The 16,960-nt window shown below is 40.3% G+C and overlaps 1 protein-coding gene across 1 annotated transcript in view; it reads left to right on the top strand.

Annotated features, from left to right (window-relative positions):
* LOC135494455 (WD repeat and FYVE domain-containing protein 2-like) overlaps positions 1 to 2,601 on the top strand; it is a 113,122-nt gene extending 110,521 nt beyond the window's left edge. The window contains exons 11-12 of the mRNA XM_064782449.1: positions 587 to 695; positions 1,123 to 2,601. Coding sequence (XP_064638519.1) covers positions 587 to 695; positions 1,123 to 1,152 — 139 coding nt within the window. The 3' untranslated portion in view covers positions 1,153 to 2,601. The remainder of the gene's footprint in view (positions 1 to 586; positions 696 to 1,122) is intronic.
* Positions 2,602 to 16,960: the final 14,359 nt, after the last annotated feature.

The raw sequence follows: 16,960 nt of genomic DNA, 5'->3' as shown, positions 1-16,960 counted from the left end.
GACTGATAAGGGCGCTATATAAATGTGATACATAGATAGATAGAATACTGTATGCAAAAAACCATCGACAAATGTTATGTGCCATTAAGCATGTTTAGATATTTCTGATTGAAAATTCTCTGACCACCGTGACATCATGACATGACCTATTGAGGGACATTGAAAGTCTGAGCTTAGAGGAGAGGTTGCCATGGTGATGTAGTGATCACTGATGTCAAGTCACAACACATTTGGCACGATGGCACGAATTCTTCGCGGGCATTTTATTTTTGCGGATTTCGCGACTAACAGACATTTTTGGAAATAAAATCTGCGTTGAAAATATTATTTAATTGGAAGATCGAAAGATTCAGAATTAGCCAAAATTAAATTTCTGAAATTGTATTTTTTCAGAAAATATCTTAAAATGCAAAAATAAAAATGCTCATATATTTATTACATTCAGATGACTGTATCACCCTCCCATCTATCATTTCAATGATTCCAACCGAAGAAAGAATATGGGGCCATTTTCATCAAATCTTTTGCCACAGGAGTCTTTTTCTTTTTATTTGTATCGAGTCTGACTGGTGTCTCACTCTTTCAGCCGTGTTCCCCTGGCAACATTCCATGACAGTCGACACAGTGTGACGTACATGCATCTTGATGAGTTCCGCAAGATTCTCCTCACTGTTGGTAAGGACAGGGTGATGAAGGTGAGTTTGCATCATCCAGTGTGGCTGAATATCTCCTCTCCCTATCACATCAGTCACTACAATAGGTAACAAGTCCTATGTTGACAATGACTTTTCCTTCAACACAAAAAGAGCTTTGCATCTACATTCTTTGCTTTATCCTCATTCAGTATAGTTAGGAGACCCTGCCAACTTCAAGGCCCGGTTGTTTGAAAGCATGTTTTTTCATAACACCTTGTTGACATGTGGAAAGTATGTTTTCGACATGTTGTTTTATGTACCTCAATGCACATATAACAACATGTCGACATTTTGTTATGAGCTAACATGCTTTCTAACAACCGAACCCTTATGTCTCAGAGTGCATTTCTGCACATGTATTATGGCAGTCTGTTTACTTGGTATGTGCGTTATTGGATAATTGGGATGTGATTTTTTCTCCTTGCAGTTGTGGGATATCAGCAGTGTCTTACACTAAACACTTCGTCGATTGGATTGTTCTGTTCTTCAAGGACCGCATCTCACGCTTTCCGATGTCCAAGGGGTTACACCCTGTGTCACTGTGATTTAAACCACAATCTGTGCTTCAACTGTCACCTCTGTTGATATGAAGATGACAATTCATGACTTCTAAACCAATATGATAAAAAAATTATTGTTAAAACACTTCTTCAAACAAAGCCTTAGTTGACATATTGTTGATTTTTCAGTCTTTTGGGTGGACACTTTGTGAGCGAGATATCAGTTGGTGCAAATTTCACAAAGGCATTTAGGGAGTTGATTTTAAGAATTATCATTGTCGTTCTGGTATTGACTGCATTGAGAGTAAAGATTTTAGTCAATTTTAGACCTTAGAACCCTGGGTTCCCCAGAGGTACCCACCTCCGTACCTTAGGTTCCTGGGGTATTGAGAGGGTATTTGAAAAGAATCTAGAATAAAAACTAGAGGAGAAAAACCTTCCAAGTAAAGTTTGTGATGATCCTCTAGCTTTCCTCTATCTATTAAAAAAGAGTTCTGAATGAAAGAAGACGCCCCCCATTTCTTTAAAACGGAGGCGAAAATGCGAGTGGTGGTCACTTTCTTGACATTTTTACCGAAATCGGCTCTTTCCCAGCCCTAGGCACCCTGCTGGGCTGCCCTTTGAAAAGATTTGTCTGCTTGACTGGCGTCCGTAACATGCTGAGCGATGGGAGAGACATCCTGTGGTAGGTGGCAGAACTAATACTCGTTCAGTAGCTGATAGTAATGGGCCTAACCATTTGGTACCAAAACTGGCCGCTCGGATATATGTGCCTCTTGTCAGCAGCACAGAAACCGGCCCCTCCAGGTTCTAGGGGTTAAGATATAGTATCCATTCTGTAATTGTAAATAACCCTTTTGGACAAAATGGTCAATATCATCAACAAATCTCTTCTGAATGGAGGCCAGTCTTATCTATAATACAGTACAATTTTGTAAAAAAATCCTGATGATGATACGCCATGACATTTTAAAATTTTTTTAGCTCACCTGTGAAGTAAAACGGAGCTAAGTTTCTGTTTGATGGTATTCGTCTTTTTTTTCATCCATCTATCAATACAATCAATCCCCTTGGTCATTAGTCATATTTTCAAAAATATCCACAGCAATTCTTGTGAAAAAGACAGTGTCATACCTCTTGTTACGCCATGAAAAAAGGGCTTGTTTCAAAAGTAACAAAAAAATTGTCTCCTTCAAAGACTACCTTTAAAGCGGTTCTCACGATGACTTAACAAGAACACATCACTACTATAATTGACGAGTTGCACTTAGCGTTGAACACCTTAATAAGCCTGGTTTTACCTCTACTGTCATCCATTATCAACTGACATGATGTAGTTTTACACAAGGGAGGTTAATAGGTATGTTTGAGTACTTTGAATAAAGTCATTGCGACAATATCATGCATTTTGTAGTCCAGTTTTCATGATCACATCATGTACAGTAGTTGGTAGTTGCAGTAGTTGTTTGTTGTTGTTGTTAGAAGTATAAGTAAGTAGGGGATTCCATTAAGGCCGCATCATAGTTTACTGTTAGCAACAACAACAACACTGGAGACATTTTACACAGAAAAACAGTGGAATGTTTCCAATGGGAGAAAAGATTTACGCACACACCGGTAACTTAAACCATTCTGGCGCTAATCGCTGGCTGATATCGAGTACATCACCAGTCTGCACCATCTTGGTTTTCCGAGAATTGGTTTCACATTGTGGACGCCTGTACATCATGTACATGGTTACATAGTTCCGTTTTCAAGAAGTATTACACTCGTGAAAAATGTGTTACTCACAAACCAGCACCCCATTTACACCAAACCCACAACATACCAACACCCGCACAATCCGATTTTTATACCTCGAACAGCCCGCGCCACGGGTATATGCTAGTATTGGGAATGCTGAAGACTAGGTGTGGGTCCAGCTATGGGACAGCATTCCACTCCTACAGAATACTGTCAAATCTTCCCGGAGTAACTTTGATGAAAGAGAACGAGCTTTTGATATTTTTGAAACCCGACCTTTTTTCATTTGAATAAACAACAATATTGGTAGAAGCCCCTGTCCTTTTCACCTGTTCAGCATTGCCATAGCACAGTCCTACCAAAAAGTAAATGTCCACAGGTTTTTTTGGCTCACCTGTGAGCCTTTACCATCACGCAGTGTCTGTCATCGTTGTCGTTAGACATGGGTGGCACGTTTTGTAACCGCTCAAGCTTTTGAACTCTAACTTGGTACACATGTACCCCTAGGTGACCGCTACTCAGAGGCCGAATCGCGGCCTCATATGATGCATGGTTTTGCCACCAGGGGGCCAGAGGGCAAAAATGGAAAAATTGTGTTTTCTCCCTTATTACCGGTTCGAAAAATTTGAAAAAAATATGGTAGGTACTTCTTCCAATGGGACATCACATATCCTCCGGGTTTTTGATTTGACCTACTTTTGAAGGTCACAGAGGTCAAAGTTTGTCGGCAGCAACACCGTTAGTTGGTGGTGGCACGTTTCGTAACCACTTTAGCCAGAGATCTGAAACTTGGTACAAATGTACCCCTGGGTGACCCCTACTCAGAGACCGAATCTTGGCATAATACAATTCACGGTTTGGGCAATAGGAGGTCAAACGTTAAAAGTGAAAATATGCGATTACTTGCCTGATACTGGTCCGAAAAATCGGAAAAAAATATGATAGGTAATTCTTGCAGTGTTACATCATATATCCTTCGCGGGTTTTTTACCTACTTTTCAAGGTCACAAGGTCAAGGTCGTCCAGGGGCACTGCCATTAGACAACAGTGGCACGTTTTGTAACCACTGAAGCTATTGAACTCTAACTTGGTACACATGTACCCCTGGGTGATCGCTACTCAGAGGCCAAATTGCGGTCCCACATGATTCACAATTTGGGCATCAGAGGGCCGAAGGTTATAAATGAAAATATGGGGTTTCTCTCTTATTACTGGTCTGAAAGTGAAAGATTTGAAGAAAAAAATATGGTAGGTACTTCTTGCAGTGTTACATCATATATCCTCCGCATTTTTTTCAACCTACTTTCCAAGGTCACAAGGTCAAGGTCGTCTGACGGGGCACCGATGTTAGATAACAGTGGCACAGTTTGTAATTGCTTAAGCCAGATATGTCAGACTTGGTACAAATGTTCTCCTGGGCAATCCCTCTTCAGAGACCGAACCATTGCATGATGTGATTCACGGTTTCGCCAATAGGAGGCCAATCAGCAAAGTGAAAATATGCGATTGCACCCTCAATACTGGTGAAAAATTTGAAAAAACACACCCCTTTTGACCCCTTTCCTGTAGAAGTGGAACAAGCATGCGGTACCTTTGAAAAAACAACCCCTTTGTCCCATTTCCTGTAGAAAAGTCGAACAGGTGAGCACATGGTCCCTGGACCATTTCATTTATATCACAGAGATAGAAAAAGATAACTGAATGCGGTTTTCAGCAGAGAATGGTATATCTAGTAGGTCATGCATCTGTTGTATTTGGACCCAGATAATCCTGTCTCTTTATTATGTAACAGACAATTTAAAAAATGTCCAAAAAGTAACTTTTTAATTTTTTTATTCTCGTTCCTTTTCACAATGTATGGGTGAACTATGATGCAACAAAGGTTTTTGCTTTCATTACTAGAAAAATCTTGCTGAATCTTTTCATTTTGAAGGTTAGTTTGAGCTCGCTACAGGTGATTGTTTTTTTCAGACAGCTGGTGACCTTTGAGAACATCCCTCTTTTCGTCAGCAATGCAGTCAGTCAAGGTCTTTTTGGCCAACTCGGCTCATACATGAAGGATTGGGAGTCTCCATCAAAGGTTACAGAAGAGATTAAAAAAATAACATAAAACTCATAAGCAAAAATGTGCATTGATCATGACTATCGAACACACTCTATGGAATTGCAAGTGCCAAAAAATGATTGACATAAAGCACAGTTCATGGGCTCATTTGAATTTTTAAAAAAGACACATGAAATAAAAAATGTGACTTTTGCACCTTTTTAGCTCACCTCTGGGGAGCTTATACGATACCATGGAGTCCGTCGTCGTCGTCTGTTAGTGGAGCATATTTTGTCACCGCTAGGGCTAGATGGCTAAAACTTGGTGTGATGGTATCTTTGGGCAATATGCCCCGACCCATTTTTCTTTTTCACGATATGACCTACTTTCTGGCCTCCAGGCGGCCGCCTTGGAACTTGGTTTTTGCCTTTTTTTAAGCTAATGGTTGTACGTAGAGTGACGAAATTTTTATGGTGGGTGTATCTAATAAGGTCAAATGACATATCACACGAGTTTTTGATTTGGCCTACTTTTCAAGGTCACAGAGGTCAAAGTTCACTAAATCATCAATAGGTGGCACGTTTCGTTTCTGTTGGTGCTGGAAGGGTCTAAACTTGTGAGAACATATATCTAGGGACCCTCTATTTTAAAAAATTAGTCCTGCTCGGACTTCAAATATGGCCAGGCGGCAATCTTGAAAATTATACAAAGTCGGATTGCAACAAAATTTCATGTGATTGTATATCTATGTACTCTCTACAACATCCTTGATTTTCAGTCAAATCCATCCATGGCAGGCAGGTGGCCATCTTGAAATTTAAACAAAGTCCTAATACTCCGAAACTAATGATCGGATTGCCACCAAACTTCATGTGATTATGTATCTATGTACTCCTATCAATATCCCGAATTTTCAGTCAAATCCCAAGACAAATATGGCCGCTGGGCCGCCATCTTAAAAATGCAACGAAGTCCTCTTACTCCTAAACAGTTCAACAGATGTCAACTAATTTCCATGTGACATTTACACTCTTCAATAACCCTAAAATTCAGTCAACTTTATAACCAAAATGCTAAACTTAGATGGTACTGGTAATTTTCTTTTGTGCCATTGAGCCGAGAAGAATAATATCATTCAATGGAATAAAAACGGGTGAAACTAGCCAGAAACTGTTCTCCCCATATCCGCTGCAAATGACATGCATTACATTACCCGAGGTGAGCACATGGTCCCTGGACTATTTCATTTGAAATGTTTGTTACATAATGAAGGGGTGGAATTAGGTGCATCAAAATACAACAGATATATGACCAACTAAATATACCATAATCTGCTGAAAACCACATTCAAATATCTTATTCTATCTCTGTGATATTTTTTTTAAATTGTGGACATTAACTATCTTTGTAGGAGTATGGATTAATCGACTCTTGATTGTAGTGATATCCTAAAACTGTCATCTCATTGCTGAGGTTACTTAGAAAATGTTATCTATCTTTTGGTAAAGGAGGAAATCGATAATTTTTTTTGGGGTGTTTAAATGATAACTGTTCTGCCAAAAATCCAACAGTGAGCCAGTTGGTCATGTTGAGAAATTTATAAAGATGTCTGACAGTAAAATACTGTGCTGTCCTGTTGCATTAGTCGTAGTTCCACCTATCATAAAACCCCATGTTTTTTCAAGACCTGTGTCTTCGCCGTGTGTCAAAAAACCCGGGGCGCACTTACACCTATCAGTGGTGTTAGATAATGGTTAATAGCCCCGGCGACAGGTGCGCTGTAGGGAGGGAGCTCTCCTGTGTTTCTTTCCCGTTGGAGGGGAATTTCGCATGCGCAATACCGAGGGAACTACACCGCGCCATCTGTCGCCGGGTCTTAGAACTTGCAATTGCCGGGGCTATTCAGATTCCACTTATAAAAAAACCTGTGTTGAACACGGGTCTAAATTAGCCCCCGATTAGCCCCATCGAGCTCGATGGGGCTAATAGACACGGGGATTTGACACACGGGTCTATTTAGACACAGCAATTCATAGGTGTAAGCGCAAAAGACATGGGGATTTGATAGGTGGAAGTACGACTATAGTCTGTTACACCAACTGGGTGGAATGAGCACCCAACTGATGAATGAAATGTTAAAACTGGCTATAACTAATAGTAGCATACTGACATTTCCATTTGACTTGACTCCAAACCAGGTACAGTTGAGGTCAGAAGTTTACATACACCTGGGTCGAAAACATTCAACTCTAATTTTTAAAAGGTTTCATTGTACTTCCAAAAACGATTTTGATGTGATGATATACCTCAGAGGTCTACTTTATTTTCTTACTGCATTCGTTTATTTCTGTTTCTTTATTTCAGAATTATTGGACATAGTTTGATATCTCTATTAAAACCAGTGGGTCAAAAGTGTACATACAGTAATACTCCAATACTTGGTAGCATTGCCTTTTACAGCAATCACCTGACTCAGACGTTTGGGATAGCTGTCTACAAGTTTCTTACAATACTCTTGGGGAATTTTGGGCCATTCCTCCTGGCAGAAGTTATGTAATTCAGTAAAAAATTTTGGCTTCCTTGCTCTGACCCGCTTCTTAAGTTCAGTCCAAAGATTTTCGATTGGATTTAAATCTGGGCTTTGTGAAGGCCACTCTAAAACCTTCACCTTGTTGTCCTTAAACCATTTGGTGACTACTTTCGCCGTATGCTTGGTATCATTGTCTTGCTGAAAACTCCAACCCCGACCAAGCTTCAACATTTGGGCAGAGGCCTTGACATTGTCATCAAGAATCTGGATGTAGTGTTCTTTTTTCATGATACCATTTATTTTCTGGAGTCTTCCCATTCCTGATGCAGCAAAGCAACCCCAAAGCATGATGCTGCCACCACCATGCTTTACGGTTGGGACGGTGTTTTTAGGGTTGAAGGCTTCACCCTGTTCACGCCATATTTACCGCTGGTCGTTATGACCAAACAGCTCCATTTTCTTCTCATCAGACCACATAACATTCCTCCAAAATGCTGTCGGTTTGTATTGATGTTTCTTTGCAAACTCCTGTCTTGCTTTTCGGTGCCGATCTTTAAGCAGTGGCTTCTTCCTGGGGCGATATCCCTTCAGTCCAGCTCGATGAAGAATGCGCTTCACTGTGGATCCTGAGACACTCACTCCTGCATCCTGCAGATGTTTGCAAATTTGCTTTTTTGTTGACCTGGGGTTGATCTTCACCTTGCGCACCACGGTCTGTTCATCTTTGGGGGTCAGTTTCCGTTTTCTTCCGCTCCATGGCTTGGTTAATGTGGTCCCGAGGTCCCTGTACTTCTTGACGATTGTCTGAACGGAAGACCTGGGTAGATTCAACTGCCTAGCAATGTGGCCTAGTGAGGACCCTGCCTTGTGAAGATCAACCACACGTCTTCTAAGGTCTTGGCTGTGCTCTTTGGATCTACCCATCTTGTCTCTATGCTTGTGAACACTGAAATGGGCTATACACTATAGAAATGCCTTTTTATATAGCCCCTATAGAATGCTTGGGTTATTACATAATTTCTGTAGTGGCCAATGGCCTGTGAAATCATCTGTGAGGCCCTATATTTCAATTTCTTGATGATTCAAGGTTGTGTTTTTAGAGTTTCACTTGGTGTATGTAAACTTTTGACCCACTGGCTTTAATAGAGATATCAAACTATGTCAAATAATTCTGAAATAAAGAAACTGAAATAAACGAATGCAGTAAGAAAATAAAGTAGACCTCTGAGGTATATTATCACATCAAAATCGTTTTTGTAAGTACAATTAAACCTTTTGAAAATTTGAGTTGAATGTTCTCGACCCAGGTGTATGTAAACTTCTGACCTCAACTGTAGATGTAGTTAAACCTACAATATTGGCCATTGATTGTGTAATAAAGATGACGGAGGGGTCGATGCTATGTTTGATCACACTTCCTAATTAATACCAAAGCATATTTTTCATGTTGTGCTATGGAGTGTATCTTTCCATGTTATTAAGTCTTGTGTTATATCTAAATTGCTGCCTTATTTTGTTCACTGCACAGGTACTACACTTGTTGTCTGTGATATGGCATTTCTCCACATTCTATAGTACAGTTTGAGACATTGGTGTGACCCAGCATTACTTGGTCTTGGTATATAGTGCACAGGTTACCCATTTACTTTCAGAAAACTATAGACACCCCCTTGTAAGGACATCATCAGAATTGTGTCTTTATCATAAGGGCCACGTTAACTGTGTCTGTTCAAGTTGAGGCAATGACAGGGTGCAAATTCTAAACAGGTGTCCTGTTTTTTCTAATTTGATACATACCCGTTCATTAATATTATAGACCATAAGATTCGCTGCTATTTTGCAATTTGCAAAAATTCAGGAAAAAAATCATGTTTATGTATTATATGAAAGTTCTCGTCTGTTTTTGGCTCACTGTAGGCGGAGGGGAGTCTATACAACACCGCTGTATCCGTCATCTGTCGTCGTCTTCGTCTGTATCCTGTGTCAAAAACAGAGGCACATTTCTTAACCGCATGAGCTATTAACTTGAAACTTTGTACACAGGACCCCCAGGTCAGGAGACCTTTGACAATGAATTTCGGTCTGATGTTATTCTTTGACTTGGCCACCAGGGGGCAAGAAGTAGAAACCAAAAAGCGTTATATCTCTCTTATGAGGGACTTGTTTTCGATAACATTTTTAAGGTAGGTGCTCCTAGCATGGATACATCACATATCATACGGGTTTTTGATTTGACCTAATTTTCAAGGTGACAGAGGTCAAATGGCGTAAATTGGCTGTTGGAGTGAAACTATGGCACGTTTCATAACTGCTAAAGCTATGAACATGAAATTTGCTACACGTGACTCCCTACCTCATACAACCGCTGACACTGAATTTTTTATCTGTTCTGATTATCGACTTGGCCACCAGGAGGCCAAAACTAAAAAAGGTGAAAAGTGCATTATCTCGCTTATTAGAGACTTGTTTTCGATGATTTTTGATGGTAAGTACTGCAAGCAAGGAGACATCACATGTCATACCGACTGTGGTTTGACCTACATACTATACATGCAGCATGTTTTCTAACCACGATGAATTCCTAGCCACTTAATATCTATACAGTGAACACAATGGCTCCTGGCTGACTCATTTGAGAAAATATGTTTTTGGAAATTAGGGATTATTTGCGAAGTGGATAGTGGTTTACAGTATTGACACATTCTATTTACTGTAATTTTGTAGAGTGATGCTTACATCACTTTTAGACTCGAGTGCAAGGATTTCGTACTTGTAGCTGTAATTCATTTAGTTTCTTATTGGTTCTATTTTGTTTTAAGTCGCATAGACTAGAGAAGGAGGTAATTATATTGTATCAAATCTCTCAATAGTTGCACCCTGTTTCAATAGTAAATGTCTTTCTCATTAATACAGTACATTTTACAGCTAGAGTTGTGTCTAGTGAGTGTTTAAACATGGAAAGACATTGTAAATAACTCTTTTTCGAAAAGCTTTTTAGTTCGGGTATATCTATTCCTTAAAACTAGTAATCTATGCAATTTCAGACCATACGTGCTGTCCATAAAGTATGTACGCACCGTGGGGGGAGGAGGTTGGTGCCAGAGTTTACGAGGTTGGAACAATGTGAGGGGGTCTACCCCATAGAGTACTTATGCCACCGCAACACTATTTTTGCGCCAAGCACACATGCCAGGACTGCATGCATTAAACGTGTTAAAGTGATGGCAGTGGATCTGCAATTAATTCTGACAGAGAAAAAAATACGTTTTCATCCAGCAAGGTGATTGATACAAATAGTAGAAAGTATGAAAAAATCAATATGCTAGTTATTACCCAATATCGTATCTCAAAGGAAAATCTGTGAATCTGATTGGTTGATTAAAGTCACATGAGCGGGCAACATTTTGATATGTTTTTTCCTTGGTCCCACCAATACGATGTAACCCCTTTGGCCGCCTTATAAGATGAGATTATTTTAGAAGGCATCAATTGATGGGTAGTTTCGATACAATCGTGTCGGGCGATATACCTTATGTCACCCCGAGGAAACATTGTTGACCTTTGGTCAGAACGCCTCAGTAAACAATGTTTCCTCGGGGTGACATTTTGGTATATCGCCCTCCATCACGGGCACCATTTTTATACTACCCATATATACTGTAGAATGTATAGCTTAATGATGCATATAAGAGGGGAGGGAGGGGGTTACGGCAACAAGGGGCGTACAGGGGCAGAGGGGATTCGATATTTGGTGGTTAGGTGCGCATTAAATTTATGGACAGCTAGATTCACTGTGTGTTGTCCCTGCAGAAGCACTCAAATTTAGAATAGGTGTGTGGCTGTGTAGTGCTTGTTCCTCTCACCTCAGAACTCGGAATTTCTGTTTTTTGTCTTTTGTCTAAATATTCTGAAAATAGGTTCATGTATTTGTTTGGCCATTGTATATCCACTGGGTTGATTTTTTTTTTCCAATTGGGAAATGTCCATGAACCAGACAATCCTTACAAGTCATTTACCCCCTCCCCTCTCCCTGACGTTGTTAAGATTGTAAAACATATTGATGTTATTAATTATATGGGCAATCCTGAGGATTTTAACCACAGAATGAACCTTTTTGGCTCACCGTAAGGGGAGTCTATACGATAGCGCTGTGTCCGTCGGCGGCGGCGTCGTCGTCGTCGTCCGTCGTATCCTGTTTCAAGGACAGTGGCATGTTTCATAACCGCTAGGGCTATGAACTTGAAACTTTGTACACAGCACCCCCTAGGTCAGGTGACCTCTGACACTGAATTTCGATCTGATCTGATTCTCAACTTGGCCACCAGGGGGCCAAATGTCGATATCTAAAAAGTGTGATATCTCGCTTATTAGTGACTTGTTTTCGATGAAACTTTTGTTGTAGGTACTCATAGCAAATATACATCTTATATCATACGGGATTTCAATTTGACCTACTTTTCAAGGTCACAGAGGTCATATGGCGTAAATTGGCCGTTAGAGTGTAAACTATGGCACGTTTCTTAACCACTAAAGCTATGAACTTGAAACTTGGTACATATAACCCCCTATATCACATAGCCTATGGTGCTGAATGTCAGTTTGATCTGATTCTCAACTTTGCCACCAGGGGGCCAAAAGTGGAAATCTAAAAAGTGTGATATCTCGCTTATAAGTGACTTGTTTTCGATAAAATTTTTATGGTAGGTACTCTAAGGAAGAATACATCACATATCTTACGAGTTTTCAATTTGACCTATTTTTCAAGGTCACAGAGGTCATATGGCGTAAATTGGCTGTTAGAGTGTAACTATGGCACGTTTCTTAACCACTAAAGCTGTGAACTTTAAACTTGGTACACATGACTCCCTAGGTTAGCTGGCCTTTGACCCTGAATTTCAGTCCGGTCTGATTCTCAACTTGGCCACCAGGGGGCTAAAAGTGAAAACCTAGAAAGTGTGATATCTCGCTTATTAGTGATTCGTTTTCAATAACATTTTTATGGTAGGTTCTCCTAGCAAGGATACATCACATATCATATGAGTTTTTGATTTGACCTGCTTTTCAAGGTCACAGAGGTCAAATGGCGTAAATTGCTCGTTTCTTAACCACTAAAGCTATGAACTTGAAATTTGGTACACATGACTCCCTACGTCAATGACTCCCTACGTCATGTAACCTCGGACACTGAATTTCGATCTGATCTGGTACTCAACTTGGCCACCAGGAGGCCAAAACTAAAATAGGTAAAAAGTGCAATATCTCGTTTAATAGTGACTTGTTTTTGATGATATTCTTATGGTACTTACTCCAAGCAACGATACATCACATGTCATACCGACTTTGGTTTGACCTATGTACTATACATCTACAATGTTTCTTAACCTGGATGAATTCCAAAGCACCAAATATCTATACGGTGAGCACAATGGCCCCTGGCCGTTTCATTTTCATTATATTTCTGTTGACATTGGGCAGGCCCAAACAAAATTTTATTTGTACCCTGATACACACTGTACATGTGAGTGTGTTCAAATGATGTTGTTTTGCACCAACTAATTGGTAAAGTCTTTTGAAACCTTGTCAGAAGAAAAGCACTTGTGTTCTGTTGACTATTGTACATGATGAACAATTCCACTTTTCTGGAACCATGTATATAGATCAGCTGTCCATCTCCCTGGGATACAGTATGGATCATCTCAAAATAGACTGAAGCCAAAAGAAACTAAACTTACTTATTTCTCTCTTTCCCTTACTGTCCCTTTCAAAAGACCAAAATATTGGAAGTTCCTAGCTTGAACAAATGACAGGCCATTGACAATGCTTGGCTCCACTTGGCATAGAAAAAGAAAGAAAAAACCCTGTACAGCTGCAACCTCTCCGCGTAGCCCTCACCTCTCAGAGCCAGGGCCAACCACCTCTCCAAGCAAATCCAGCCTCGGACTTCAAACCAAGTTCTCCTATGGACTGTTCATAAACAATGTACAAAACGCAGACCCATCTACAAAACGAAGACCGCCTGAGCTACAAAACGCAGACTCTCCTGAATTGCCCTGGTTGATTGCAACCAATATTTGATCACACAATTTTAGAATGAAATCAGCTAACTTCTTTGAGTCCTTTGAGTGTACCTAAAATAGAGCCGCTCCCACGATAGCCCGAAAAATACTTGGCAACTAGCAACTATTTGTATATTTCGTGCTGTGATTTCCTGTGGTCTGAACTGAACTGTGACCTTTGCAATACCTTTTGCAATATATGTGACTTCTTCGGCAATAAATCCACTCTATGTCAATCCTCAAGGGTATCATGTACAATTTTCTTTAATTTTTCAACAGACGTCTGTCTACTTTCTTTATGTGATTTCAAAGAGATAATTGGTTTAATTTACCTAGGCCGTGCAATTACAGCTTCTTGTAAACAAAGCGACTAAATGTGTTATGAAACAAAAGTGATTCTTTCTGGTGTGGCACCAATGTTCCTGGTTCACTGAGTTAGTTTATATGGTGTGAATTATAAATCCAGATGTTGAGGTGGGTCCTTCGATCCCATTGCCACAGAAAACATCAATTGAGTGAAATGTTACTTCCATCCCTGTGGTGATCGGTCAAAGGGCATTTAAGCCATTTCAACAAAGGTGAACCAAGATATGCATGTACAATTACATGAGGCTCACCTCAAAATTTAGAGTTCTGGTTAGGGTGAAGTCGTTGCCAGTGGGATTGTCTTATCTGAAATTTTAGTATCTTTAAGTTATATAAAGTCTTAAAATGGCCTCGATTCTCAGTATGTTACAGTATTTAGAGTGGGATGGAGCTAGCTATATAGCAGCCCCGGTCCTCCCTTCCCGATCATATATTGGTTATAATCAACCAGGGCAATTCAGGTGGATCTGTATTTTGTAGCTCGGGGGTCTTTGTTTTGTAGATGGGGCTGCGTTTTGAAGCTCAGGGATCTTCGTTTTGTAGCTCGGGGGTCTTTGTTTTGTAGATGGGGTTGCGTTTTGTAGCTCAGGCGTCTTCTTTTGGTTGATGTGTCTGCGTTTTGTAGCTCAGGGATCTTCGTTTTGTAGTTGGGTCTGCATTTTGCAGCTCGGGGATCTTCGTTTTGTACATGGTTCTGCGTTTTGTACAGGTCTGCGGTCTTCGATTTCTGGATTGTATACACCCCTCAAAGTGCACACAAAACTTTTTTGAGTTATTGCAGCTGTCAGTTATTCCTCCTCGTTTAATTTCATGTTTCATCCTCAAATATCATGATTGGTCATGAGTGGCCTTTATGTGGATGTAGTTAGATCATTTGGTGCTCCTGTTAGGCTTTAGTTCTTATTGTTAATTTCGTCATAAAAATGTTTGAATATGTAATATATCAAATACTGTCTGTAACGTGTAAATGATCCTACGATAAAACGAAATATTGTAAATATGGTAGTACTCACTTTCTTCTGTTACATGTACTACTTACAAAAGTAGTACAAGAGATGGCAATCCTGTTTGGGGAGGTACAGGGTTCACATTGACCGCATTGGAGAAAGGTAATTGTCTCTTCCACAGAGCATTCATTGACTTTCGGGAAAAATCACTTGTGTTGACACATGTAATGTGTTGGATTGGATTGAATGATTTGCTCACTCGATTTTTTATTATTCCCCCCCCCCCCCCCCGCTAAACGAAGATGAGATGGGGGCATTATGTTCTCAGCTGGTTTCCTATAAATTTTAGACCCAGCCCAAATTCTAACATGGCCACCAGGCCGCCATCTTCGGTTTTACATTCCGCCCCATAACTTGAGAACCGAGTGAGTGACAGACCTGAAACTTATGTGGTGTGATGACCTCAGTAGGGGAGATGCCCAATCAATTCTGGACCTGATCCAGAATCTAACATGAGTGCCCGGCTGCCACTACTTGAGAACCGAGCGAGTGACAGACCGGAAGCTTCTATGATGTGATGGCCTAGTGTAGGGGAGCTTCCCTATCGATTTATGACCCAACATGAAATCCAGTTCGGCTGCCATCTTTCTTCCTCACCCCACAACTTCCGAACCAGTTTAATGACGGCCAGAAATATCAGATCAGTCCAGATGAGTACCTTCGAATTTGCATCTTCATTAGAGACTGGTTTGAGAGTCGGGGTCGATTCTGCAGACGAAGCATGAATTTTCTTTGAAGACCTTTGAGGAGGTGGACTGGGAGTCGTGGCTCACCTCTTGGTCTTGCCGATGTTGGCACTGCTTCTGAAAAACAAGTTATTTAAGTAAATAGGTATTGGTACACTGGATATATCTGTCTACGTTGTGCCCTAAATTCCAAAATGTACACAACACGACAGAGCAGTGTAATGATTGAGTCAGGTGTACGTAGTGCGTGCAATCACAAGGTAAGCCCTTAGCTTCTCACCGTGTATTTAGAGGCATTGTCTCTAAAAATCAGGCAGAAAGTGGCCATGGTATTCTCGGACTTTAGCATGTGTTATACATTTTTGGAAAGCTTAGACCTTAACTAAGAAAAAAATGACAATAATTCTTATCTGTGACGTCATGCCGTCGAGTGGTCGAGTGGCGATACCTGGTGGTCATGCCAAACACTAAATTTCCGTCAAAGAATATCATTTTTCAAACTGCAGAATAGCAAAAATGACCACATTTCGTAGTGTAAGATGTGTAAGATGTTGCGACGTGAATACATAAAATGTCATAATTACCCTTATTATGTCCCATCAATGGCTTTTTCAAATTTTATCTCAATTTGACCTTTGACCCCAATCGTCATAATCTCTACTCGTCCCCTAGCGGCAGGTGGCCAAACAAAGGAACAATACTGAAAAACATGCCTTTTTCAGCATGCATATTCTCCAAAACATGATCTAGCCTAGGATAACCAGTGCTACTGCTGGAAAAACCTTGATAAGGCGCTACTTTTGAAAAAAAAATAGCCTGGGTACTGATAAAATCACCAAATTCTGAGAAATCCTCTAAAAATGTCTCAGAAATAGCATTAAGAATGGCAAAACTTCAGCACTTCCCAAGCTACTGATATTCACTTCCTAATTCAGTCCTATGGAAGGCCTTACCAAAAATTTATTGCATTACCCTCAAATGACCTTGCAAGGTTTTGAAAGTTCAAGGTCAAATTAACCCATTTTGGTAAAACTGGTGTTTTTGCACTGTTTCACCATTTCGTCGAATATCTTCGTGGTTTTAGAATAAATAACAACTTTTCAGAGAGCACGTCGACTGGAGAGCTCCGCTCATTCTCAAAAGCATGCACAAACTTCACGCATATTCTCCCTGCCACATCAGTATTAGCTTCCAGCACGGATGTAGTGCTATACAACCTGGTCCATGGTGCAGGGTATTAGCAGGGAGATTAATGATTAGCCTGTTCTATTTTAGTTCTATTCGAGAAACACTGACCTGAGTGATAAGGCAAATTCTGCAGAGTGGCCTACCG

Source organism: Lineus longissimus, chromosome 10 (assembly GCF_910592395.1).
Source record: "Lineus longissimus chromosome 10, tnLinLong1.2, whole genome shotgun sequence".
Taxonomy (NCBI): domain Eukaryota; kingdom Metazoa; phylum Nemertea; class Pilidiophora; order Heteronemertea; family Lineidae; genus Lineus; species Lineus longissimus.
Note: the sequence above shows the minus strand (reverse complement) of the source record. Positions and strands in the feature narration are given on the sequence as shown.